At 35.2% G+C, this 27,590-nt stretch overlaps 1 protein-coding gene across 1 annotated transcript in view; it reads right to left on the minus strand.

Moving 5' to 3' along the window:
- Nucleotides 1–27,590, minus strand: part of LOC122832574 (metabotropic glutamate receptor 4-like) — a 171,086-nt gene that overhangs the window by 33,134 nt on the left and 110,362 nt on the right. The window contains exons 4-5 of the mRNA XM_044119466.1: nucleotides 23,985–24,201; nucleotides 1,136–1,271 (exon numbers count right to left, since the gene is read on the minus strand). Of these exons, the coding sequence (XP_043975401.1) occupies nucleotides 1,136–1,271; nucleotides 23,985–24,201 (353 nt within the window). The remainder of the gene's footprint in view (nucleotides 1–1,135; nucleotides 1,272–23,984; nucleotides 24,202–27,590) is intronic.

Below are 27,590 nucleotides of genomic sequence, written 5' to 3' on the forward strand. Positions count from 1 at the left end.
TGTAACAAGAAGATGTTGTGTAATTTAATGTAAGGGGAAAAAGTTGTTTCAGATACCATATTTAGTTTTTCTCTTTACACCAAAACTAAACAGTATTTGCATGCATTTGTTGGATTATATTAGACTCTCCTGTTATAACTCAGTCTTGTCTTTCCTTGTGCACATTTTTGAGATCATTAAGATGTTGGATGGTCACTCTGATCTCAAGGATAGGGCAGTCATGCTGCACTGTGATCCCACTGACCTTTGGTAATTACTGTAATTACTGTATATCCAGCCTATTACCTGTTATCAGGACTGGCTTAAGTCAGTGAGCAGTGGGACTTCTGACCCAGACATCAACATCTCTGCCCACTTCCATAGGATATATGCTGACCTACTAACTGTAGACTCACTAGAGAGAAGAAAGAAACATCGTCTCCCGCAATCCTAGTGTGCACTTGGATGATATTGTTGATTTGGAAGATGCTAAGAAGCTGTTAAGAGAAGCTATAGTGCTGTCCATATGGATGCCTGACTTTTTCAAGGGAATTTGTCGACCATGGAAGGGCGTACTAATGATTGGCCCTCCAGGAACTGGAAAGACAATGTTAGCTGAAGCCAACATTAGCTAACATGTTGGCTAATATTCTCCTAAGGAGGAGGATATTTCCTCCTTAGAGGAAATATTTCTTCCTTAAAATATTTCCTCTAAGGAGGAAATATTCTCTTCTAAGAAAACAGTGCTGCATGTGAACAAAACAATCATTACCTTTTTAAGATTTCTTTAATGGTTAGATAATAATTGCCATTCTTGTCATGCATTTTAATGTAACACAGATAAGACATGCAATTATAATAGAAAAAGAATAGAAATAGAATTTGCATTCTATTGAGTACTTAATATTACTGTATTTACTTTAAAAGATTTTCAAGTAAAACCTTTTCCAAGTAAAACCTTTGAAAATCTTAAGCATCATTAAGAGAATGGTGCAGATGAAAATGGTACTTAAGATAAAGCAACTAGTTTTAAGCACTAGTTTTAAATTGACAGTATCTTGAAAGTATCCAACCATAGCAAACTTGTAAGGATATAATCAACATGCTAGTCAACAGAACAACAGTAATCAATAGAACACTTTTACACTTTTCTCACCTGATATCGTCCTCATTGGCAAAGATAATAACCACTCGAGCGTTGGTGTTCTCACTGAGCCGGTGAATGATCTTGTCGAACTCTCCAACTCTTGGTTCACGTGGGATTTTCACTGACTGGGATATGCACAGTCCGCCTAATTGTAAGAAAGAAAACAGATTTTTTTACATTTAAAAGACTGAGAAATTGAAAAATGGATTCCCCATTATTTCATGTAATGAGTTTTTTGTGGCAGTATATTTTCTCCTACAGATATCCTTTGCAGTATAGTGTTGCCTTTATATCTTTCAACAGCACAAATAAATCTGTGCCCACTGGTTATTGTATTGGGTGATATGGGTCGTCATCCTGCTGGAAGAAAAATTCACGAGATAAGTGTACTGTGGTCAAAATGGTTGGACATGGTGAGCAACAACACTCGGGTAGCCTGGGGTGTTTGAACAATGCTCAACATTTTTTCCAATCCGTTATTGTCAAATTTAGTTGTGCCCGTGTGAATTTTTCCCTAAGTTCTTAGCTGACAGGAGTGGCATCTGCTGTTGTCTTCTGCTAAATTTGATGTGTTGTGCATTCTGAGATAATATTTTACATACCTCACTATGAGAAATGGCTATTGCAGCAACTGTTGTTTTTCCAACCAGACATGCCATTTTCTCCTAACATATGACACCAATAAAACAATTCCATAAACAAAATCAACACAGAATGAATATTCTGTCTTTCTCTGACCATTTTCTTCAAATCTGAATAGTTATGTGTGAAAAACACACTAAATTAACAGATTCTAAAGTACTTGGAGCTGCAAATAAGGCACCAACAGCCATGCAATTGTCATTTTCACACAAATCCTTTTTTTTTTTTTTTTTTTTTTGATTTTGCCTTTTCTGATGCTTTGAGTGATCTTCAGCGAATCATCTTCACAACATTTTCAATAAATTACAATATTAGGTTCTTTTATTTCAGTTATGTCTCTAACTGAAACAATATTTAGGTCAATTTCCCACAAACATTTCAAATCTTTTTTTCCTGTTAATATATATATATAAATTAACAGGAAAATTTAATTTCCTGTTAATTTATAACAGGAAATTAAATTTTCCTGTTATAAAAACATTAGCTGAAGCTAATGTTGGCTTCAGCTAACATTGTCTTTCCAGTTCCTGGAGGGCCAATCATTAGTACGCCCTTCCATATATATATACATATATATATATATATATATATATATATATATATATATATATATATATATATATATATATATATATATATAGTGCAAAGCGCTGGGATCCTCTGGACTTGATAAAGCACTGTTCAAGTAAAGGCTATTTATACAAAAAACTTCATTATAAAAGCCTGCCTAAAAATTATTTTCAAAAGATGCATTTAATTTAACAAAAAAGCTTCATCGGTATGCAAATTTTACTTTACTGAATATGACTGTAGATCCCTAAATGCACTGAATTGCTACCATTTTAGAGGGTGACTCACTATTTGTGTTAATAATCAATTGAACAGGTGCATTGCATAAAGAAGCTGTTATTTTGGAGTTGTTTAAGATAGCTGCATTGATAAATACTTCCAGGTGCAAAATTTCAGAGTGATGTAAGGTATTAGAAATCTTTCATCTGACCAAATGGTCCAATTAGGCTATTATGCGTCCCATTAATTCCCATTACAGACTTGTCAGAGGATCTGGGAGAGTCTTGATTTTATGGATTACTACTAAAGTCTGATAAAAAACTTCCATAACATTGTAACATTTGGAAGTATATACATTTTTCCAATAGCAATCTGGTTTTATTTTTCTGTTTTGTAATTTTTCTTGTTGCACAAATAATTGAGTTTTGTTCATGTCAACAACTATAGTTTACAGTGAACTTTTTAGTTATGGTTAGGTGTTCCAGGCACGTCCCACTGGGAGGAGGCCCCAGGGAAGACCCAGGATATGTTGGAGGAACTATGTCTCTCAGCTGGCCTGGGAACACCTTGGTTTACCCCTGGAAGAACTGGAACAAGTCCCTGGGGAGAGGGAAGTCTGGCCCTCCCTTCTGAAGCTGCTACCCCCGCGACCTGACCCCGGATAAAGCGGAAGAAAATGGATGGATGGATGGATGGATGGATGGATGGATGGATGAATGGATGGCATCCCATAGTTGCAACCAAGCAAAGGCTGTTTAATTCCTGATAGAACATTTCAACAGAGCTGTTTTGTCATGCTGCCAAAATTCCACAGAGACGTATGGATGATAATGAATTTCACTCTCACAGTTCTGCAGAAAGCTAGCCCAATGAGGAATTGTTGCAGGAATAATACGCTTTAGTCCAGTTCAAAGCAGCCAGCCTCATTGTATAAATAAGGTCAGAGTCTAAGCTGGAAAATGGGAAATATGAGTAAAGTGTAGGGAAGTCTATTAAATGAACAGTTGTGTTGTGCTTCCTTGCTTCTAGGAACAAAAAGTCCTTTCCAGTTAAATCAGTGAGTTGCTTCAGTCACTGACCTGCACTATTGTTCTGACTGTACAATGAATAAATTTAATCATGTTTTTTCTTTTTTCCTCAAATGTCTGCTTTCTCCGTTCCACTTGTTTCTCAGAAAGGCAGCATGTTTAGGTTTCTTGTGGTCATGCATGTCACAAGTCCAAAGTAATATTTCTGGATTTTGTGTGTCCAGTTGGCTGGCTAATGGATTAGCAGTTCCTTCAACGAAGAAATACATTCTGTCTTTTCTGACTGTACAGGCTTATGTTTGTGTTTAGTTCTTGGGTATGTTTTCTGTACTGTCAATCACTGAATGAACCATTGCTCCCATTGACTGTTTACTTCTTAAGGGTGTGCACTACTAATTTACATTTCAAAAATGTTTGTATTCCAAAATTATTCAGTTTTCCTAATTCAAAACTGCTAAATATGCAGTAGTATGATGCAGTAGAATCACTTATGCTGTGTGCTGAAAAACTGATGAAGTATCTGGTTTCTTTGCTATGTCTGCCATGAAGAGCTCTGAAGACAGGGGTTGCAAAGTTACTAAATTGCTAATGGTTGGTCAATAGTTTTAGGATATTGTCCATGCACCTGTGAAAGCATACTGTGGAACTAAATAGAAGTAAAGTTAATGTTTGTACACCATGTGCTGTTGATTGTGGAGTCTTTGATAAAACTGGAAAAAGGTTTATCTGTCTACCTCTCTGTGTCATTACACCACATGGGAAATTTAGCTGCAGCATACCGGCAACTCTGTTCCCAGAAACTCTATCAATCACTCGATTCAATGTGTTTGCCTCACTGGTATTTTAGTCCCCCATTCCCTCAACATCTGCTGCATGGAAGTGGAGCACTCATCCCTTCCCTTTTTCTCTTTTCTCACATAGAACACAAAACTGGCAGCAGCACTATTTATCCTCTGGTGAGAAAAATCAGAAGACCAGAGAATGTAAAACCTGCATGTGGGATTTAAAGTACCCTAAACAAGAGCCTGTCATGATCCTTGGAGTGTTAGGGTTTAAGTTTGTGTTTCTGTTCATTTCCCTGTTGCTCATTTATATTCGATCTATCTTGCTATGTCCAGTTCATTTTCTGTGTGTATTATTGTTAGGAAGGTGTGGCCATATTAGTTATTTCCTTTGTGTTAATCATTGTGTTCTGTTTGTACATCTTGATTTATTTCTATTGGATCTGCCTTGGTCTTTATCCCCTAGTTTTTAATTTCTTTTGCCGGTTAGTTCAGTTTCCCTCTTTTACTTTCCCTGTTTTTATTCCCACATAGCTGTACCACAACTCCTCTGATTGATTCCCTAATAAATTTCCTCCCTTGCCCCAGTATTTATTCCCAGGTTTTTCTTGGTCCTTGTTGGACTTTCCTGTTACATTGCCTGTGCTGCATGACCTGCTCTTCCAGTTCCTGTAGGTTCTGCTGATTCATCATTTAAGTCAGTCTCTACTTTGGAGTCCTTCACAACCTCAACATGATTGTTGAGCTGAAACTTTATCTTCACCTGCACCAACTTTGAGTTGCCATTTTTATTACTATTTCCATCTATGAGTTATTTGTGAAAGCTGTCTTAGAGTCTAATGTATTAGAGCCTTACATATAGAAATTTGTAATGCAAATCCATTCTAAATGGTCACTATCTAGCAGTTTAAGAGGGTTTCAATTGAAAATGTTTATTTATTATTATTATTATTATTATTATTATTATTATTATTATTATTATTATTATTATTATTATTATTATTATTATTATTATTATTATCATCATTATTATTTGTCATCATTCTGTAGAACTCAGTTTTCACTTTAACATTAAATTGCTTTTTGTACTTTTTTGTCAACAAAGCCACATTTTGTCAACCAATTAGTGTTTCTTAAGTACTATATAAAAAACCATAAAAGTGTAAATTGTTCAAAGGGATGAATACTTTTTATAGTCACTGGAACTGCTTTTAACTGTCTTTCAGAGAAAAGAAAAAAAAATCTGGGTTTATTTGAGTCCATCAAAACCACAACCTTAAGGTTCTTAATTGCTGAGTGTTGCTGGAAATGACATCATCAGAACATCGAGCACAGCTCATGCACTTCCATGGCCCGCACACATTCTTACTATCCTGCCCATATTCATGCCCACTTCAGTAAGGAACATGCTCCCAATGAAAGCAGACCTACATTCGAACCAACACAACCTTAACTGACTATGGTGAGACTTGACATTGAAAAAGGGAAAATAAAAGTTATATGAAAGGTAGTTAGCATTTACAATTACGAAGGAACGTTAAGGCTATGTGATAGCTGCTTAAATTCAGATCAGCCACTTTTTACTTACATGATACCAAGAACCAGTTGCTATTTTTTGAGGATGTTGAGTTTACAGCAAAATTACAAAGAACATGTGTTTCTCTAACACTTTCAATTTCTAATTGTAAGGAGAAGCACTAAAAAGGCTAAAGAACCCTGATGGATTGCATTGTTCCAGCAGGGCTGTAAGAAGAGCAGACAACAAAGCAGCACAGAGCCCCTGCTCAGACCTGACATTAACATGTGTCATGGCTGATTCAGCTAATGTAGACCTCACTAAGCACACCCATTCACACCTGGCATTACAATCCATCATCAGTAATCAGATCACAGTAACCCACTTTACATGCAAATAAACAAATAGCCACACCACAACGTGATCATCCCCAAAAGAGATCAGAATAGATGTGTACCCTCTCAAGTAATTCAAAAAGCAATAAAATCATATTGATTTTATTGCTGTGATTTACCATGTTTTTCTCTTTGAAGAGAAACCAAGTGAGTTTATAAAAACCCTTGTAAATATTCCCTCGGAATAAGTTTAATCACCTTAATCTAACCAGAAGCAGATACATTTAATAGATACATCTAGAAATGTATCTTTTAAACTGACTGAAGATAAAAACATAAGCTAAAAGCTGATAGACATTTTTTATCAGTGTATTTGTGAGCCTGCCTCTTTATTATTAAATTGAATATAATTTTAGATTTTTGTAGAACTTTTCTTCAGGTTAACTTAGAAAGTGAGCTATTACTGTTACAGGTTAATTTTCTAAACTACAGAAAAGTAACTGTTAGGGAAGCTCAAATATGAAAAATTGGACTGATATTGATATCCGATAGTAACACCGGTGTTGTGCCAGATTTACTAGTATTTTATTTGACCTTTTTTTAAGCCGATTACTTGATTAATCGTAAGAATAATCGATAGATTACTCGATTACTAAAATATTTGTTTACAACAGTCCTAGTAAAGTAGTCAATGTCCCTTTTCAGGATAGTTGTATGATATTTGATAGTAATTGGCTTTATTTTGACAAATATGATCCAATTTTAGGTAACTCTGGAAACTAAGAAACCTGACCTGTTCTACCATGAACATGTTTGTTCAGTTGATGTTGTTTGTTCCGTAGATGTAATTGTATTCACTATTTTCATACGTAATGTAGCGGGATTTTTTAATTTTTTTATTTGATCTGATGATGACCAGTTTATTAGTTTATTTTCTTTAGCAGAGTACAAGCAGTAACATTTGTAGCCTCTTTCCCGGAACCTCTTCCTAATGTGGAAAACACTTGTTTTGTCCTAAACTGCTCTTAATGTCTGAGCTATATCCGCAATCATCCTCTGAAAATATCAGTTGCTCTGGAGACTGCTAGCCTGCCCTCTTGAGTCCTTCATTGTCAACCAGTCTCTGCTCTCCTAATAACTCGGAACAATAATATTCCTTTTCATTTGACACCGTGGGGAAAAGAGAACTGCAAGAACATTAAATATACTGTAGCTTTGAGGATAATTGCAGCATACCTCATGAGTATAAGTAGTGCTGCAGAGAAGCACACCTACTGGGCAAAATGGTGAAGGTGTAGGTTTATACTGTGTATATAGCCTGCTTATTGGGATGCTATTAGAGCCATAGATAAAGAAACACGCTTTAATTCACAGCAGCAGAACATTAAAACTTTAATCCTTGGACTATTTTTAAGCGCTTTACCTAAAAAACATCCTTTTTAGGTGTTGAACAATATCTCCCTGGTTGTAAGGCCTTAAGCTCAGTGGATGCCACAGAAACACTTGAGAGAATTTTACACTGTGCTAGATTGTAGTGCCTGTTTTGAGGGGACATGCATAATACTTAACAACTTTTATTTAATACAATAAATAACATCATAACACAGAGTCTCTATTGGGCTTCTAAAATCACTCTAGTAATTTTATACTAATGAGATTGGCCATTATACTTAACCGAACCACAATTATTTTTATAGTCAGTTGGTAAACAATTGCAATAATGATCTGCAATGATTATATTTGAACTAAATAGCAGCAAACATAAGGTTACAATAGTGTTCATGGTTTATTTGTTATGTTAGCCAAAATAAAACTATGACATACTAATATCATTAGAGACCCAAACAGAACATGCTTTATGTTGCTTGTTTGTAGTAGTTTCTTTCTAAAAACACATTTTGTGGTCAACAGATGAAAAAGTAAAATACATTTTGTGAAACTTTGTAGTCCTGTCACATCTATGAAAAATGTGCATCCTTTACTGCTTGTGCACATAGTTGGAGAGAAAAATGTAACAATGCTCTACATCAGGGAAAAGCAAAGTTCCAAGTAACAACCACTATCTAATTTTTCTATGTGGACTCCTAACCAGCTAGAGATGCAAATTATATTCTCTATACACAATTTATGTGTGTATAGAAGGGGTAAAATAATTTTTGCTGAATTAATCATAAAATGGGATGAACTGTGTGCTCTTTCTTACTACAACTATTTGCTACACAGAAATGAGTGGCTCTTGATCAGCACAAAAAAAGTGTTTGCATAATGTACCATGAAACCAAGTAATGATATTATCCAATTGCTGTAATGTTTCTGCAGCACTTTGATAACACTTAGAGAAGTTTAGGCATGGCATTTTTCCACACATGTAATTATTTCATCATTCCACAAGGTAGACACTATTGCCCAGCTGAAAAGCTTATATTTTTATTGTCATCACACAAGTAAAGTCCCTAAGAGCAATAGAGCTCATCTGGGAGAGGTGCGGTTCTTTTTTAAGCTGCCTCTGCAAGTAAAGCCGCCCACTTTCCTACACACTTTTAAGCTGTCAAAAATCAAGACACCATCAGATAACCAAAGAAGCCATGCAGTGGAACTCAGCAGAATCTATTATAGAATGGGCTTTACAAAATGGTGAAAAGCATTATTGGCTATAATGCCTTATCAGGTTTATTCTACTTAAAAATAGTAGAAGGCTTTAAATTAAACAATCATACATATTTTATTTATTTTGAAAAACATTATAATATGAGCTCTTTTCTCAAATCTTCATTGTGGTAAGATCATGTAAGTTTTTCTTATATCGATGAAAACTCAACATTATGTATGGCCGGTTAGCTCAGCTGGTAAGAGTGCGGTGCTTATAACACCAAGGTCAAGGGTTCAATCCCCATCCTTGCAAATTGAAAACTCCAGTCTTCAGAAAATCAACACTTCAAAATAGCAAGAGGCTTTAAATGAAACCATTATGCATATTGATTTTGAGAACATGAGCACTTTTCTCAAATCTTCATTGTGGCAACTTCATTTAAGTTTTCTTAAATCCATGGAAACTCAACATTATGTAAGGTAGGTTAGCTCAGCTGGACAGGGCATGGTGCTAATAATACTAAGGTCATGGGTTCAATCCCCATACTGGACAAAGGAAATCTAAGGAGTTACAGACAATCAACGTGTCAAAATAAAAGAAGGGTGAAAAACAAAATGAACACTTCAAAATTAATAATGTTTCTGAAATAAAGTCAATACTTCTAAATAAAAAAGGGTGGAAATTAAAATCAACACTTCAAACTAAAAAATTGCTGGAAAATAAAATCAACACTTCACAATATAAAATGGCTCTGAAATAAAATCAAAACTTCAAAATAAAAAAGGGTGGTTTCCAAATCATTGTGGTAAAATCATGTAAGTTTTTCTTATATCGATGAAAACTCAACATGATGTAAGGCCAGTTAGCTCAGCTGGTCAGATTGTAGTGCTAATAACGCTGAGATCATGGGTTCAATCCCCACACTGGCCATTTTAAACATAATGTCTTTCTGAAAACCAACTCTTTAAAATAAAAAATGGCTCTTAAATAAAATAAACACTTCAAAATAAAATATTGCAAGAAAATAAAATCAATGCTGCAAAATGAAAAAGACTGGAAAATACACTTTAAAGCATGTTGAATTTGAAAAACATTAGCATTTTTTCAAATCAGTGGTAAGACCATGTAAGTTTTTCTAATATCGATGAAAACTCAATATTATGTATGGCCAGTTAGCTCAGCTGGTCAGATTGTAGTGCTAATAACGCTGAGATCATGGGTTCAATCCCCACACTGGCCATTTTAAACATAATGTCTTTCTGAAAATCAACTCTTTAAAATAAAAAAATGGCTCTGAAATAAAATCAACACTTCAAAATAAAATATTGCAGGAAAATAAAATCAACACTTCAAAAATAAAAAAGATTGGAAAATACACCTTAATGCATGCTGAATTTGAAAAATATTAGCATTTTTTCAAATCTTCATCGTGGGAAGATTCTGTAAGTTTTTCTTATATCGATGAAAACTCAACATTATGTAAGGCTGGTTAGCTCAGCTGGTCAGCATGTGGAGCTTATAATGCCAACGTCATGGGTTCAATCCCCATACTGGCCAATTAAAATCTAAACTCTTCAGAAAATCAACACTTAAAGCTGTTGCTGCTACAATAAAATCAGTCTCATCTGAATTTTAAATAGCTGCACAACATGCCTTGTGTGTTAATTTCATTAAACAATATGCATGACTTAGTAAAATGAATGTTGTGTTTTTGCCCTTGATCTACCAACCTGCAGGTCACGCCAGTACACAATCTGTAATTTGTTTGTCACAACCTCAAGCAAGCTAACCCATACATAAGTTAGCTGTTACTCTGTGGCTTTAATGCAGCAGTGAATTAACTTTAAAATCTCACACCATCAAAGAGACAGCAAAAAGAGCTTTAAGTGTTTTATGAATGACTCTCCTGATACTGTGATCTCATTTCACTGCATAGGCCTGACAGCAATATCAGTCCTGTACAGTAAAATCTTTAGGTTGTCATTAAAACAGTACTATCCTATTAAAATTATCAGACACTGCTTCAAAAATATGCTGCAAATGAAAATCAGTACTTTCTCATCTTATGCTCACACCAAGCAACAACAGCTTCAGTAATAAATGTCATATACAATGAAAGAGGTACATTATAAATCAGTATATATCGGAACCACATGGGTGGTTTTCAAATTAAAGGACAGAAGATGAACAGTTCTTATTCCATCCCCATATAACTTCAATTTATCTCTATTATAGCAAACATCAGTGTCATTTTTCATGTGTACTCAGTCCATTAGATCAAAGGATTGTTGTGTTTGTGCTCAACATGAGTGCATGATGTGGATTTGAAACACATTCCAGACACCAGGAATGTGTCTAAACACATTTCTTGCACACCCAGAAATCTTATCGAGGACTTGCTGAGTGCACAGGTTAAAATTGGGGAGCTGCTTTGGGCTGGCTTGTGTGCTGAGCTTGGAGTTCATGTGCTACCGGGAAAATGAGGCTGAACTGTGTTTCGTGGGAGATTGGTGAGAGTCAAGTTTCTCATCTCAAATATCACTGAGCAGCACACAAACACATGCTTGCTGTCTGGCTTTGCTCCGCTGGAGTAAATATCTATTCTGGAGAGAAGATTACTCTTCACAGCTAGAGAGCAGAAAAATAGAAAACCTGCATTGTGTAATAAAATAAAATATGATGCTATATCTCATTGCAGATGATGTGACATAGAAGAAAATGGTTATGTGGCTGAAGATTTGTTTTCTGAATACCCAGTTAATACTGAAGATAGAAAACAACTTTTTTTTTTTTCATTTATTCTGTTAAAATGATTTTTTTCTGTAATAGACCCAGTTAAAGCAATAAAAGCTATGGTTTGATTTCATTTCAATGTTTTAATTCGATTTATTTGTAACATTCTGTTTTACATAGCAAATTAAATGTCCTCGGACTAAATTTCAGATCAATTAAGACGCATGGGGTAATCAAATCATTCTATTCCCTAAACATGTTAGTGACGAAATTACATTACATCTACAATCAAAGTTAGTTGTTGTAATCTCAGAGGCTTGATTAAGTTGTTTGTTTTTGTTTTTTATTTTGTAAAATTAATAAACACAATTTGTTTTAAAAGGTATTTAAATAACATTTGAGAATTCAAAGCAATCTTTAAATAAATATTTTCATGTGTTTATCAGTTCAATCTTATTATTCTTAAAATAATTAATGAATAAAACCACTGGAGATTCATGCCTAAGTACATTAATTAAGATCATGTATTTGATTGCTCTAATTACCTATGCCTGAGATAAATTTGATGGAGGACCATAAGATATTATCAGTGAGGCATGCCATATTCTTTTTAATTTTATCTTCCTTTTCTACCTTTTAAACCTTGTGGCTTTCTTTCATTCTAAAAGAAAGATAAGTTAACTAGTACGGCATTAATGGTCCATTTCATATAACAAACAACTAGAAAGCAATTTTCCACTTTGCTGTGTTGTCTTTTTATGATGACTTTCAAATATAGTCATGGGGAGATGCCCTGGTGGTAATGAGAAAGATGTTTGCATGGTGATGTGTGAAATTAGAGTAAATTAAAGAAGGTAATAATGGTCTTTGTTGTGTTTAACAAATCTTTTCTAAAGTCTTTCTCAAGTATTTTTTTAAAAATATGAATATAATTATTTATTTGATTCATCATCATATATTAATTTTCACAGGACTTACCGTATATTTCTGTATCTGAACATAACTTGTACATTTCAGATAAAACAAACAGCAACTCATATGTGAATTTATAGAAAATGTTGTAAATAAAGCAAGTAACCCCAGCTATGCAAGATTTAAACTACTACTACAAAAAAAAAATTAAAAATAAAAATCTTTTCCAATGACACAATATCAGATATTATTTTTCAGAGCCAACTGTACAAGCAGAGCTCAGAGCTGCATCTTTCTTCATATATACTCCAGGCTTTCCAAGGGGACACTGAGATGCCTAGAAGTCACTCCAGACACACAATCTCTTCAGGTTTTTCTGACTTTGACCGGGACCAAAGACTACCTCACCAGAAGGCCACCTACAAGGCATATTTAACACTAGCCTGAACAAGCTGCATTTGCTTATTTTCATGCAGAGAGGCTGTGGCTCTGTGTTGCTTCTGCAGATTACTAAGCTTCTCTGTTCTCCCAAAGGGTAAGGCCAGACTTGGGAAGTTCACCTCTGTGACTCGTGTTCATGATCGGGTCACTACACCCAGGGAGAAGAATTCTGAATGAACAACAGCCACAGCTATACAAAAGCTTACCTTAGTTATGAGTAAGAACCTAATGTGCTATCTAACTGAGAGACCATGACTAAAATTTGGAAACTTTTCTCTTCAATCCAGTTGTTTTACAACCTGACAAAACCTGACTTTCCCCTATCATGGCTGAGGATCACCTTCTAATAAAAACATCCATTTAAGTATCAGTTCAATTCAGCTAAATTTACCAGTTACAGTATGATACTGTCCTATTCTGGTATATGGCTGCTGATGACTTCATGAAATTCCTGTAATGCATCTATAATGTGAGGAATATAGAGAGCAACTGCAGACACAACTCCAAATTCTGTGGCAAAAACAACCTGGTCAGCATTCCAGTATAGCAAACTCCTTGACAACATCAAACCCTGTCAATCATCTCTGACTCCATTTAAGAACTCACCATCACTGATGCAAGCTCAGAGTTGGTGTGGGGGTGTGGAATACTGTCTGTCATGAGCCCAAGTTCTGTGGAGTTAGAGATCCTGTCCCCACGATCTGAAATACTATCCTCATCCTTGATAGTCTTTTGCAACAAAATACACGTTATAAATAAGCAAGTTAAGGGAAAAGTCAAAAATAAAGTTAATGCTATATGTAGTATGAAATTAATTTAGAGAAAAATCAATGAATTTATTGTGAATATGTTTGGATATAAATTTACCATTTACTTATAATTGGATTTTAAGACTAGTGTTCTGCAATTTTGTCTGACTTCACCTAATTTCAATAAATATGCTCCTTTGGTAAGTAAGCATTTGGTAAGTAACATAAATTCAACTTTAGTTGCATCTGAGTAAAACAAGAAGCTGTCTGAAAAGAAAAGTTTTTTTGTCATTTATTATAGTAACTTAATTTCAGTAATAATTCTGAGATGGATTAAATGTCTATAATCAAAATTCAGTTTCTTTTAAAGTGTGAAAATTAGATACAAAAGTGTTTTAGGGAAGACTGCTGATTTGATATCATATAATCATTTATATATTCAAGAAGGGTAGTAAGCCAAAAATAGGTAGCTGGGTTAAGCATACTAATGGATGGTAGAAAAAAATGTAAAAATGATTCACAACCAAGAGGGCCGACAGTCTGAGGTCATGTCATGTTGTCATAAAATATGCAACATACTCTCATGAACTGAAATGTCTGACATTTGCTCCACAAATAGAGACACATACGTTTATTACACTTCATTAAGATTATCTGTTTGCTACAAAATACCCCTTCCATTTCAATTCAGTTTATTTACATAGTGCCAATTAGCAACAAATCTCATCTCAAGGCAGATTACAAAAACATTCTCACATTGTGCAACACATTTTAATTCAATGACATGCTTCTAAACACGCTACCTTAAGCAGTAGTTCTAAAGATGGCTCCCAAACTTTTGGAAAGATGTAAATTATCTGGCTTTCATCTTTTTGGAAACGAGTCTCTGTCACTTTAAAGTTTGGCAAAACTTTGAGTCATTTCCCTGTTTTCTTTCTCGAGGGTATCAGTGTTTACTTCATAGCACAACATATTTAATTTGTAAACAGAATGAGCAGCTACTGATTCAACCCTCTAGACATGATTGGGTTTTATGAACAGCAGAAGTTCAATACCTCAATAAATAAATAAATAAAACACCCAGACTTCTATTGATTACATTGCTAACTGTCTGAGAAAGTAAAAATGAAACTTCAACACATTGCAGCTTCATGTGCGTCCTCTGGCCTCACAGTTGATGGATGAAGTCAGAGTAATTGTTGGCAAGGCTTATTTCATAAACCAGAAGGTAAAAAGTTGCTGTATTACTCCTACACTATGTCCTGAAACTCTGTGTAGGAAATTGCCCCTTTCTTTAATTATTCCCTTGCAGACAAGGAAGCTCATCAGTGGGCTAAGTTAGCATTTGTGTCACTAAACCTTACTTAAAATACATAATCAAAATCTCGTATTTGAGCATCAATGCCATTTCATAAACACCAGATCACGGAAATTTTTATTTGTTTCCTGTACTTCAAATTAGCTATCAAAGTCTACTGAAGAGAAAATCTAAGGAAATCTATTCTCATCATATTCCCAAATAAATTGACAAAACAATTATAGACATTATATTATAAACCCTCTAAAGTCCATCACCATGGGTCCTAGATCTTTCTACATTTTCAAAAAAGTCTTTGCAGAAAATACTTTGCTTTATTTCCAAAAAAAGCAATCAGACCAAAGTTGTCAGAGCCAGTGTTTTTTTCATACCAAGGTCAAGTCCTTTCTCTAATTTACAGACTCTGAGAAATAGATCCTTGAATTCATGTCATCCAGACTGACATAAAACATCTGTAATATTACAAACTATTTGCTTGTGCATGTCTGCAACTGGTCCAAAACTCAACAGCACAAAACAAATGCAAATGTGATTACATCATGCCTGCTTTAGCTTCTTTAGATGAGCTCCCTCTCCATTGCAGAATCACTTTTAAGACCTAATTTTTAAAATCTTTAAGCTTTTGACTGTGCACAAGCCCTGGAGATTACTGAAGTCATGCAAGCAGGTGTAATAAGTTGGTATTCATATCAGTCACAAAATTTTTATAGGATTTTATTTTTATTTGTTTTCATAATCATGCTCTTCTGCTTCTGCTAATTACCATTCTTTTAGATTCATGTGCAACCGTTTGGCAAACTCTGGTGGTATGTCAAAGTACTCATAAGTACATTTGAAGTTATCAGACTATTAACTCGCACAAAAACTTCTATATATTTTATGTTAGATTGCTCTTTTACAGTTTGTCATGTTGTTCTATTGCCCTTGCATGTTAATATTGTATGCATGTATGCACCTGTTATTTATCCAGGTATGTCTCATTGAGATTAAAAATTTATTAAATAGAGAGACATGACTAAGACACCTTTTGTGGGTCTAAATATAAATATATGAGGCACATATATCCAGTTTGACACTTAGCATCAATATCTAGAGGGTATTAATGTATCTAATTTTATTTTTATCTTCCAGACTGTGTGATTGCTGAAACAACTAGGAATATTTCAATGATCTGAAAAGCCTATAAGTTGCCAATTTTTTTTTCTACAATAAGCATTCACCATGCTGAGGTGAGCAAGTCTTCATCCGGTATATTTTTTGATTGGGATAATCAGTGAACAGAAAAAGAACATGTGAGCGATGATGTCGAGGAAGTGAAGAAAGCCATTCAGTCCATATTAGCCACGGTTTCAAATGTTAAATTAACATTAACAGCCAACTCGTTCGGATTGCCTCTGCTCTCTTCACAGTGGAAAATGGTTGTTTACAGCACAGGGAATTGTTGGTAAGCTTCTTAGAGTAATTTTTTGTATTCATCAAAAAATTACTATTTTTCAAACCATTACATATGTCAAAGCGTTAGCGATTGGGTAAAGGTCAAAACATCAACAGCATCCATGGATCCAGGAAGCAAGTGTTTTTCTGTAACTAAGAGCCCTGAAACTCTGTACGAAGCAAACTTCGCAGGACAGGAGTCCCAAGGTAAATGCTGTGCTGCTTCCTCCTTCATGCTGATTTCTGGATCCTTCACTTCAAGAAGAAACCTACAATAAATCTCTAGATCTCCGTCTTCATAACTGACGACCTAACGGCGCCTCTTCCTTATCACCTTCATCCCTCAAACTGACTTGTCCACCCTCCATTGCTCTCACTATTCGACCTGTTCCAAGGCTCTGTTGCTGTCACTGTATCGACCAGTTCCAGGCATGCCAATCCTCCGTCACTCCACCGGCTCCAAACCTGCAAGGCAGACCTATACTCTGGATTTCATTCCTTCCACATTGGCTTTCATCCATTTCAATAAACCAGTAAGATTCTCCTATCATTACAACTACTATAGTCTTCCTCTTTTGCTCTTTTCCTCACAGTGCTCCCACTTCCCCATGTTCCAAGCACCACCCAGCCCAAGGCAATCCCTTTATTCATTATCATTTAAATCAATACACCTATTTATCTCCTGAGAGTTAGAAAAATGCCTAAACTTTTTTCCCAAGCATCCTCATTTCTTCTATTGTTTTCAGAACCTCTATAATTCTGTAGATATTTTACAATAGAACCTAACAAACATTATGCCAATTTTTTATTCATCAAAAAATTACCATTTTTTAAACCATTTAGCTTTGACACAAAACATTAAGGTTTTAAGCATAAAATCACTATATTTTCCAAACTATTTAGCTTTCTGCTTGTCACTATAGTATCTTATTAAAACTTAAAATATAAGATTATACTATGTATCTACATATGAATGTATTACTCAAGTTTTATTTGGGTTAGTCTGTATAATTATAACAACATAAAAAGGACATAAGAAACAGTATTTCTTTGCACGTATTAAACTTTGTTCTTAAGTTTATGCCAACTATGCACAAATAAGTTGAAAGTGTTATATTTGCATATGAACACACACTTCCTCTATAACTCTTTTTCTGCTGCCCTTTCTGCAGTTTTCTTGTATTATTTTGCAAGCAAGCATATTTTTCCATATTTTTTGTACAGCAGCTCCCATAAGTCTTGGCAATACTAACATAAGTTCACAATCACAATTTCATCTGTTTTTCAAAGAAGATCATTTTAAAATTCAGTTTTCAGAGACAATGGCTGCCTTTGGGGGCAAGTATTGATAAACAGACCGTGTACTACCAGATGTAGTAGAGATGGAAGGAACGACAGACAAGGCTTGGGGAACCACAGTTTATGCTTCAGTGATAACAGATATTTCAACTAGACCTTTGAGAAAATCATGAGTGTTTGTTATAGGGAAGTATGATTTGAAAGAATGTGTTGTAATTTTATTTGTCCTCTAACAGTAAAATGTTTGATGTCCACGAATCCCATTCTTTTAAAATTCTTTCCTAAATTTTCTATTATTTTACCCACGATAATTAGCAGTAGAGCCTGCACTGGTCTAAGCAACATAAATGGAACATTGTTTTTTGGGGTTTTCTCCACTGAAGAGTTTTTGCGGCGCTAGTGGCTCGTATTTTTGTGACAGTAGGCAGACAGGAAGGAGGGCGAGGAGAGGGGGGAGGACATGCAGCAAAGCTTGTCGGGACCAGGAGTCGAACCCGTGATGTCCGCGTCGAGGACTAAGGCCTCCAAACGTGGGGCGTGCTAACCTCCTGCACCCCCACAGTATGCCCCAAATGGAACATTGTTAAACTGCAGCTTGTACGTGAACATGCAATAGTATTTTAACTTCCCTCTCATATAACACACAAAGTAGCAGTAGCTTCAACTGACACTTAAGGCAAACAGACCCCAAAAAATTAACTCTGGATAGACATATAATTCAAGAGGCATCCATGGTTTTCTTACTGTTGATATTTTCACTGCTACATCATTGCAGGACAGTTAATCCCACACAAATAAAACACCGACTGATCATGTGAAAAAAGCTAGACTTTAAGCTGCTTCTATTCACTAGTGCTCAGTTTTATGGAACTAGCGCATAAGGTAGTGAAATGAAAATAACTTTCTCACAAAAGTGTAAAAATAACAAAGCACGCATTTTAAATTGTCCTGAATTACATGGAATGCATTGCAAGGTTTAATAGACGGAAACCAGAAAAAAGACACTTATCTCCAAATCTTGCTTGTATTATCAAAAGAAAAAAAGTTCAACATATTGCTTAGAAACTCTTCAGTTACAGTTTATTAAGCCTTTTCAGATTTGTGATTATTCAAATTTTTCCTCTTGACATTTCCCTCATGACAAAGGGTGCAGTAAGCAACCCTCTTTTCCAAAATTTGCATAATCTTCCTGTCATCTCAGTGCTGTTGTGTGCCATCTCTGCCCTTTTCACTTCTTTCTCTGCCTCAACTGTCATTTAAATATGAACTTGATTAATTACAATTCAAAATTGTCCATCCATTTAATTTTAGATGGGAATGTTACTGTCGGTGTCTAAACTTAGAAAAAGGAACACATGCCATAGAAAAAAATATTTGCAGGCTGGAGGGTTCTTGTTCTAAACTTGATAAGACAGAAAATAGAACAAATTTATATATGTAGAGACTTTTTTCATATTTGCTTCTTCAAGTATACACATCTCTTATAGTATACATAACATACATAATCTTTTATAAGATTTTATTTTATTTTACTTGTTTTTTATATGTCGTGTTGTTGTGTATCATCTCTTTGTGGACTACGAGTTTGTTGAATAAAGCAGTCACTTGATATGAAATTCATATAGTTTGCAGTATTACCCACTGAACTTTAATGGTTTAATAATTCCAACATGCAACTGGAAAAAAAACAAACATCACAGTACTTTTCAGAATTTTAAAACAAATGTATCCGCCTCCATTATTGAAGAGGGCTTCAAGCTCTAATAAGACACTAGGGGCTCAGCAGCAATCCAGAGAGACACACAAACAGTATGGAATCTTCTGCCGGACCAGAGGCTTTCATGTCAAAGACACTAAAATTTCAAAGGTGACAAAAAGGCAGACATCATGCTGGAAGACTGCTATAACCCTCTTGTAATCATTCTCCATTAATGGCACTTCAGATGTAATCCCAAGGGGCTATTTGAGAGAGGGAAAAGACCTAAATGAAAACACAAGTCTCTGGAAACGGCGTGGTGTCAAAGATTGTGGTTTTCAGTGACAGCAGCAGTTGCAGATTATATATGGCTTTTTGAAAAATTGGCCACGCGCTGATGCTTTTTCAGCACAAACAAATTCAGAGACTGACATACTTGCAAACAAGTTTTGTGTTTGAACATGGCCAAGCAATAATCATCTAAGCCTGTTCTCCCTTTCTTTCATCCTCTCTGCTGAGAAATCTCTCCTTACCCAGTTTAAACAAGCTATTAAAGAGGCAGATACTACACCAAGAAAGACTGAATTAAACTTTCCTGCACTCCTAGAAGGAAGAAGAGGGTAAGAAAGTGGATTTTGCATGCTATTTAAAATCCTACATTTTGAACTCAAATGTTGTGAATTGACCTACCAGAAGAGCTTACAAACCCATAACATCACTATGGCTTTGCTTTCCATAAACTTATGAAGGTATCGTAATTTTACTATAAATTAACTTCTGAATTTTCTCTCTTTATTATTAATAAAAACATGTTTGGTAATCATAGATCATCTAAAACTCTAAATGTTTAGTCTCATTTCATAAGATACAATTAGAAAAAGGTTACGTCTTTTAATACAGAACAGACATCTAGCTTCAATTGTACTGTATCAAAGCAGATTGTCAATATTGTCTCAATATTCTTAATTTTAAGTAGCGCAAGAAAAAAATGCTCACGTCTAGTCAAATACAGAAGTTGACCTTTTGTCAAAAACATTTTAATAATCAGAAGACAGAGTGGTCTTTCTATTTTTAGCTTTTAGAGGTGACAAACTTGTCAGTCACAGCTGTCAAAGCAGTTCTATTTAAGGAAAGATTTTACATCAGCCCCCTAAGTTGTCTTAATTGCTCTTCCTTCCCTTTGACTCCAGAGGTTATTTGCAACATCTTCAATATTGACTACCTCATGAAATACTTCACAGTCACTCCACCAATAGGCAGTCTGAGCAAATGCAAAGTTTACTAATATAAATGTAAGATGCCAGATTATCTTGTCAATGAGACCTTGCGCTATACAAGCACTCTGATTCAAATGCCATCATGAAGAAAATGATAACCTAAGCTCAACTCCAGCTGCTTTCAGCTTACTTTCAAAGAGATTACTAATATTCCTGAAAGTGTGCCTGTGTTTGTTAATCAAACCAGCTTTACTAAATTGCCTCTGCTGGCAGTAGGTACAGAATTTGGTGAAGTAGCTTGTTCCAATTAAGAGTTTTTGACGCTAATCGGAAGCTGTTTCTGCTCTTTCAGGGTTCTCTGCTACATGTGTAAATTGCTACATGGTAGTACAAACTCATAAGAAAAGTTTTCCTATAGCATTTTTGACACTTACTGGCATTCTTGATAATTATGCGTAGGAACCATTGAAATAACCTTATTTTTATGGAGTCATAAGAATCTCACACAGAAGAAAATTTAAGTCATCAGAACTCTGGTTAAGCCACTGCAAAATGGCAACAGTTCTTTCAAGCTGAAGAAAAACAAAATAAAAAGATTTCTTTCAATCTAAATTTACCAGGGGATGAACAATTTAGAATCTTTTTGTATCTTAACTAAATACTGACATATTTGTTATTTTTTCTCATTTAACATTAGATATGACAATTATTTAATGTCTTTATATATTTACATTTAAATGTAATTTATAGTTTTTAATTTACATTTAGCTAAGATTTCTTTTCACAGAAAGTTGTAGGGCACTATGTTTGTGTTTATTTTTAATATAATAGCCCATGTTCTAATAAGTAGTTTTACCTTTCTTTATGGCAAGGTTTAATAAGATGGCATTAGGAAAATATGTTTCAAGGCTATTCACTGCTCTGTATTTGAAATACATACACTGCTTTTCCAAACTTAAAAAATATTTTTGAGTTTGTCTCTGCATCCTGTTTAGCAAGTCATTTTTAAATGTTTGTCATTTTTGTAGCGACCAAAATAAATGGTAATTGTCAGGCTCCTCTACCTCTCTGCTTCAACCTAATAAATATTTTAAAATAAGACTAAGCGTTGGAAAATGAATATACATAGATATATATAATAAATTTTTTTAGGTCATGATATTAAAGCCCAAGTAAACTCAAACTAAACTATTCAAACTAAAGGATGAAATGTTCCCAGATAGTTTAAATGATGTTTGTCCAATACAAGACAGCTTTATTTCAACTATTTTTTGCAAGTCTTCATCCAGTAATTACAGATTTGCAAATTGATATTTTTTCATTTGTAACAAAAGTGACATGGCTTTTTGTGGAGGGGCCAGAGGGTGGCATCAATCCTCAATTGGTCAGAAATCTCTGTGTTCACTGGGGTTGAAAGGATATTGTAATTATCTTGTGGCTACACACACAGATGCAGTGTTAATCAAATCAACATCCCAAGTTGGCAGTTTAAGGCTGACCAAAACCTGCTCTTTTCCCCACATAAAGCAACAATGCATGCAGCGGCTGTGACATTCGGTGGGCGAGACTGCAGCTCTGTATGGCCTTTGGCTGCCTAATGAGATGGAACATTTGGCCACTTCTGAACTGGCTGTTTCATTATGAGAGCAGACAACTGCAAAACCCATTTAGCAGCCAAATACCTGGGGTTTTGATTCTGACAAAGCTGCATGTTTCCCCCATGTGCCTGTCACATTATCAATCAAAGCCAGTGCAAAATTTAGAGAATTTACTTTACTTTTTTTCTCTCTAGTTGTCAAATTAAGAAGAGTTGGGGACAGGCTGATTTGACACATAAGTACACGTTCTTCTTTAAACTGAGAGGATGTGAAAGCTTCATTGTTTTCTCCAAAACAATTATTTTCTATGTGTAGTTGTCAGTCTAAAACATGCTGTCTCTTATCCCATTTTTTTTTAAACTGCTGTTTTTGTGGTTTAATCAAACGACAGCTCACTAAGCTCTCTTTCTCAGATTCTTGACAAAATTCAGGAGCAAAAATGGCTATTAGAATCCACATTAAATATCAGCAATGACAGATATTTATCCTTGTACATTTTAAGATTCTAAACTAGAGACACTTTGTGCCTGCAGTTCATATTCCTCTTGACAACTCCCTCCTTCGTTTCCCTAACATTTAGTACATCACACTTGGCTGTGGAGAAGCTTGTCTGATTTACATGTTAAAGATGAAGCACTAGTCAAACAGGACCCAGAGGCATACTACTGTACTTCTACATTGCCAATATCAGATCTGCGTCCGCTCCCATGATAACTTCTTTTGCCTGCATTAGCAGAAAATAAGTTTTTTAGGTCATGATATTAAAGCCCAAGTAAAATGTATCTCTGAAATTTATTTGTAGGTGCTCTGGAAACTGAAATTTAGCATACTCATAAAACACTGAATGATGGAAACTCACACTGCACTCAATCCCGATAACACCTATCCCATAGAGAAACTTGGAGGTGGTAGCATCTTATTGTGGAAATTATGTATTTCACATGCAAACGCAGTGAAAAATGAAGGACTATGTAGGCAAACAACTTGTTAAAAAAATGCTCTTGGTGGCCTATCAAATGAAATCTCTGAAATAAAATGAAAAATTTGGCCAATAGGTAAATGAGCTGATTCCATTAAAGGACTCTCCAGGAGTAATGTTGGTGTCTCTCCAGGATAATGATGATGGGCAGCAGCTTCAGGCTGCCAGGCATGAGGAGTTGCAGTGGCACAATGAGTACTGGACGTGTCATTAGTAATTACTCTCAGCTACAGCAAGGGTGTGGGGTCAGAGCAAGTGTGGGTCGGCTGCCTGCTGCTTTAAGGTTAAATGTTTCACTGCAAATATTTTTGAATTATGACAAGGTCTTTAGTTTAACATGCTTAAATCAAAGATCCAGTTTAAACCCACGATGGAGACGTTTCGGCCCTACCTTGACAAACGTTCATTCAATCTCTTACAAACTGTTAAAAGTCTATTGAAATGACCTGTACAGTGTAATTAAAACAAATTTTGCTTATTTGTTATGCCATCAATGAAGTAGTTAAAACATGTAGTTAAACTGCAATATGGAACAAATGGGAGTCAACCAAAATAGTATCATGTGAAGCAGTTTTAGATCAATAAAACTGCTTGAGATATCAGTTTATGTTTTAGTAAGCATCGAGGTAGACTTTTGAGCTTTGTTCATTTACATTAATCAGAATATTAAATATTCAGCTTATATTAAATATATAAAAGATTAGGCAAGTTAACTTTCACAGCAGCTATGTAGATGGGATTTAAATAACATATCAAACAATAAAACAATCAGGGTAGCTCTTATATGTCTGGAGACTTACCATCCTCTCTAGATTTTTGAATAAATGCGTCAACACCACTTTCTCCATAGTTTCCCTCTGAAGCTACAGTGGAGACATAATTCCAGCGCATGGCTTTGACGATGTCAACCATAGCCTGAGCCTGGTAGGTGTCTGGGGGCACCACACGGGAGAAGAAGTCATAGCGTGTGTTATCACTCAGTTCCGGGGCTGTAGAAGCATAACTCACTTGAGGGATCTGTAGAACAAAAAGACGGGAGCATAGAGACATAGACGGTTACACATGAAGAAATATATAAACAACAAACTTACAGTGAATTAATTAAATAGGCTGCAAAAGGGTTCTGCGCACACACCCATGTTAACAATATGACACCTAACATCTGCTGAAATCTCTTAGCAACTCCTCTGTGGTTGCTCACCCTCTGGAGTTGTCACGTTTTAAATAGTCCTGATGATCACAGGTTTAGTTCTTCTTCCTTAGGAGTATTTTTCACACCAGTCAAGCAACACTAATCTGCTCGAAATTCATTGTTTTCTCTAATATGATGTGAAATGCATTTGGTGTTGAAAAACTCTAATGCTGCTATCGTTGCATACCTGAGATGGAAAAAAAACACTCAGTAAAAGCAAGACATTATCATTACAAAAAAAAAAACACTTAAATCTTATTTTGCTTTGTGAGGATTAAAAAAGAATATTATACAGCTTGGTTTGAGGAAAGTTTTATGTATTTCCTTCTACAAGCAAGTGCAGTTCTTCAGATTTATCTTTATACGCACAAACTATATCGAACAAAGGTACACAAACATACTTAATTTCTTCCATTTTTATTGCTTTAGATTTTTATTTGTGACTACTTTCTCTATTTATGATATATATTATTAAAATCTCTTCATAGTTTAGAAATAGATAGATTTTTTATTTGTTTTCCACAAAGTGATATTCATAAAACAGTCATGTTTCTGCCTTCATGTTGTTGGAAAGGAGGCTTTGACTGATTGTTGAACTAGGGAAGAATGGCAGATGAGTGATGTCATGTATTGAAAATGTTCATTTAAAGTGGTTTGGGCATCTGATTTGGACGTCTCCTGAGGACCTCCATTCCAGTTATGTCCCACTTGGAATAGATCCTAGTACAGACCCAGAATGCGCTGGAAGTTTTTGTTATAATAAGTAGAAGACAATAGATAAATGGATGAATGGATTGACAGTAAGAGTAGCTTGCTTTAATTCATCGTTCATTTTTTTGTTTATTTTAACTGCTAAGCCCCTGTTGGTTAATCCATCTAAGAAACTTTACCAACCGAAGATTTTTCTTCACGAGTAGTTTTCTCCACAAGCAGTGGGCTGAGTGCTGTGGGAATAATAACATCCGTTCCATTGTGCCTCACTTCACACAGCAGAGGCCTTTGATGTGATCAGCTGCTGCCCTGGATTGATCCTGCAAGCACAGCTAAAGCCTGTGTTGGGAGCACAGCTGTTCAATGTTTGCCCGTGACCTTCTGCTCTGTACAGCTCCTGTAAATCCAGTCTCATTTTGATTTTAGTGCAGGAACCCTTTACAGCAGATCTTCTGGGAGCAACAGTTCAAAATATTCCAAGACGTAAACAACATATTAAAATATGTGTGCATGCTTGCTGGTTTCATAAGCCAGCCTATCAAAAGCAGACTTTCTTACCTAATCAACTTGAAAAAAGAGTGGCAAAAAAAAAACATACTGTGTTTTAATGGATGAAGAAAGGGTTACATTTTAGCCATGTGTTGATTTTTTTCTTCTTGAAATTGTACTTGTTCTTGTGCGCTGAGGGTCCAAATCCTGCTGACCACCAGTGATAAGCTGATTGCAGATTCATACTGAGGTGCATCTGAACCCTCAGTTATCTAGACTGAGAGTTGGGAGAACTTTCACTCGCTTCACATTGTGTTTCATTAACTCCTGGAAGCTATGCAAGTGTTAACTTTTCTAACAGCGCCTTGACGTCATGAAGCTGAATCCAGCAGGATTAAGTGAAGTGTTGCAGATAGGTGTTTGTAGGGTGTTAATGATGTCTCCTTTTATTTCAGTTCTCTATCACACAGTAAAATGAGACTTTTAGCCATTTGCACCTATATTTCACTTTTTCAAGTTGTTTCTCAAAGTGATATAGTCATATTTGTTAATTCCGTGAGTAAAAATATGTCCTTTAAGAATATAAAATATTTTCTATGCATCAAGTAATTTTTTTATGAGTATCTTTTTCAAAACCTTTTAAAAGAAACTATGGAGAGACATTGCTAACATTTATTTAGCTTTCTCAGAACAATCCAGGTGAGTACTAAGGTGATTCCTTCCCTACAGGGAACACATTGTTATCAGTATTCGTTTGTTTTTTGTCAGGATCTTGAGTTGTTTTGGGTTCAAAGAATTGATTTCTTATATGTTCTCTGTCATTTTTTATTAGATTAGTCTTGTTTTTGTTCTACTGTCAGCCTGTTTACAGTCATTTTAGTTAGGGTTATTATTTATTCCGCATGCTTAGTTTTGATTTCCCATGTCCCCTGTTTGACTTTACTCCCCCTTTCTATTTTGAGTCCTCCATGTTCCCCATTCTCTATGGCACTTGGGTTCCTGTGCATTGATCCCAGGTTTGGAAAATGTTTTCCTGAATTTCATTTATTAAGACTTTATTTAACAATACACATTTGGATTCCACTTGCTTTTTGATCCTCATCCACACATCATTACAGTTTTGACTTTTCCTAAACTGGACATGTTAGCAATATCTAAGTACACAAGGATTCAGGAGGTATCCTTAGACACATGTCTGAGTCCCATATACTTTGTTTATGTTGTAGACCCAAAGGATTTTTTTTTTCTTTGGCATATGCGTTAGGACAGAAATTGGAAGACGTTCATATAGACTACTTGACATGACTGTGATCCTGCAAGTCATTACACATTTCTCATGACTACTATATATGTTATTAATGGACAATATCTCCTTCGCATTCTGTCTCTTCTGTCCCCCCGAATATACTGGACATTGCCCTGCCTTTACCAGCAATAATATGTCTGTTAATATTAAGCCCTATTCCCTAAAATACTTTACCACCCTTCCTCCAGGTAGTATCTAATCTCCTTGCTAGAATTTGGCAGGAACAAATTACAGAATTGGATTTGCTACTTTTCATCCCTGTTGGCTCACAGTTTGCCTCAAACTGACCTGTTTTAACCTAGAAGTGAATGGCTGGGAAGTTGACTGTGTCAAACTAGACAAGACAAAGTCCCTACTTTAGCTAGCCAGACAAACTTTAGACCGTAATTCTGCCCAGGGTGGAACCTAGGTAACATTTAGTAGCATTAATATTATAGAACAATCTTCAGCATTATACTACAAATAAACAAAAACTAATTACTGTTCAATTATTCTGTGTTTCATGTTTTTTTCTTAATCACAAAAATCTAGAATTTTTTTTTAATTTTATTTTATAATGACCGTGATTGTGATTAAGATTGTGATTAAAATTTTGATTGAAAATGTTTAATTCTGTTAAATTGCATTTTATGACTATTTGCTATTCTTGATAACACATGTGGGAGCTGGACTAAATATACTTTGTTCTTTCCTCTGGTTTAATATGCT

Source organism: Gambusia affinis, linkage group LG01, assembly GCF_019740435.1.
Source record: "Gambusia affinis linkage group LG01, SWU_Gaff_1.0, whole genome shotgun sequence".
NCBI lineage: Eukaryota > Metazoa > Chordata > Actinopteri > Cyprinodontiformes > Poeciliidae > Gambusia > Gambusia affinis.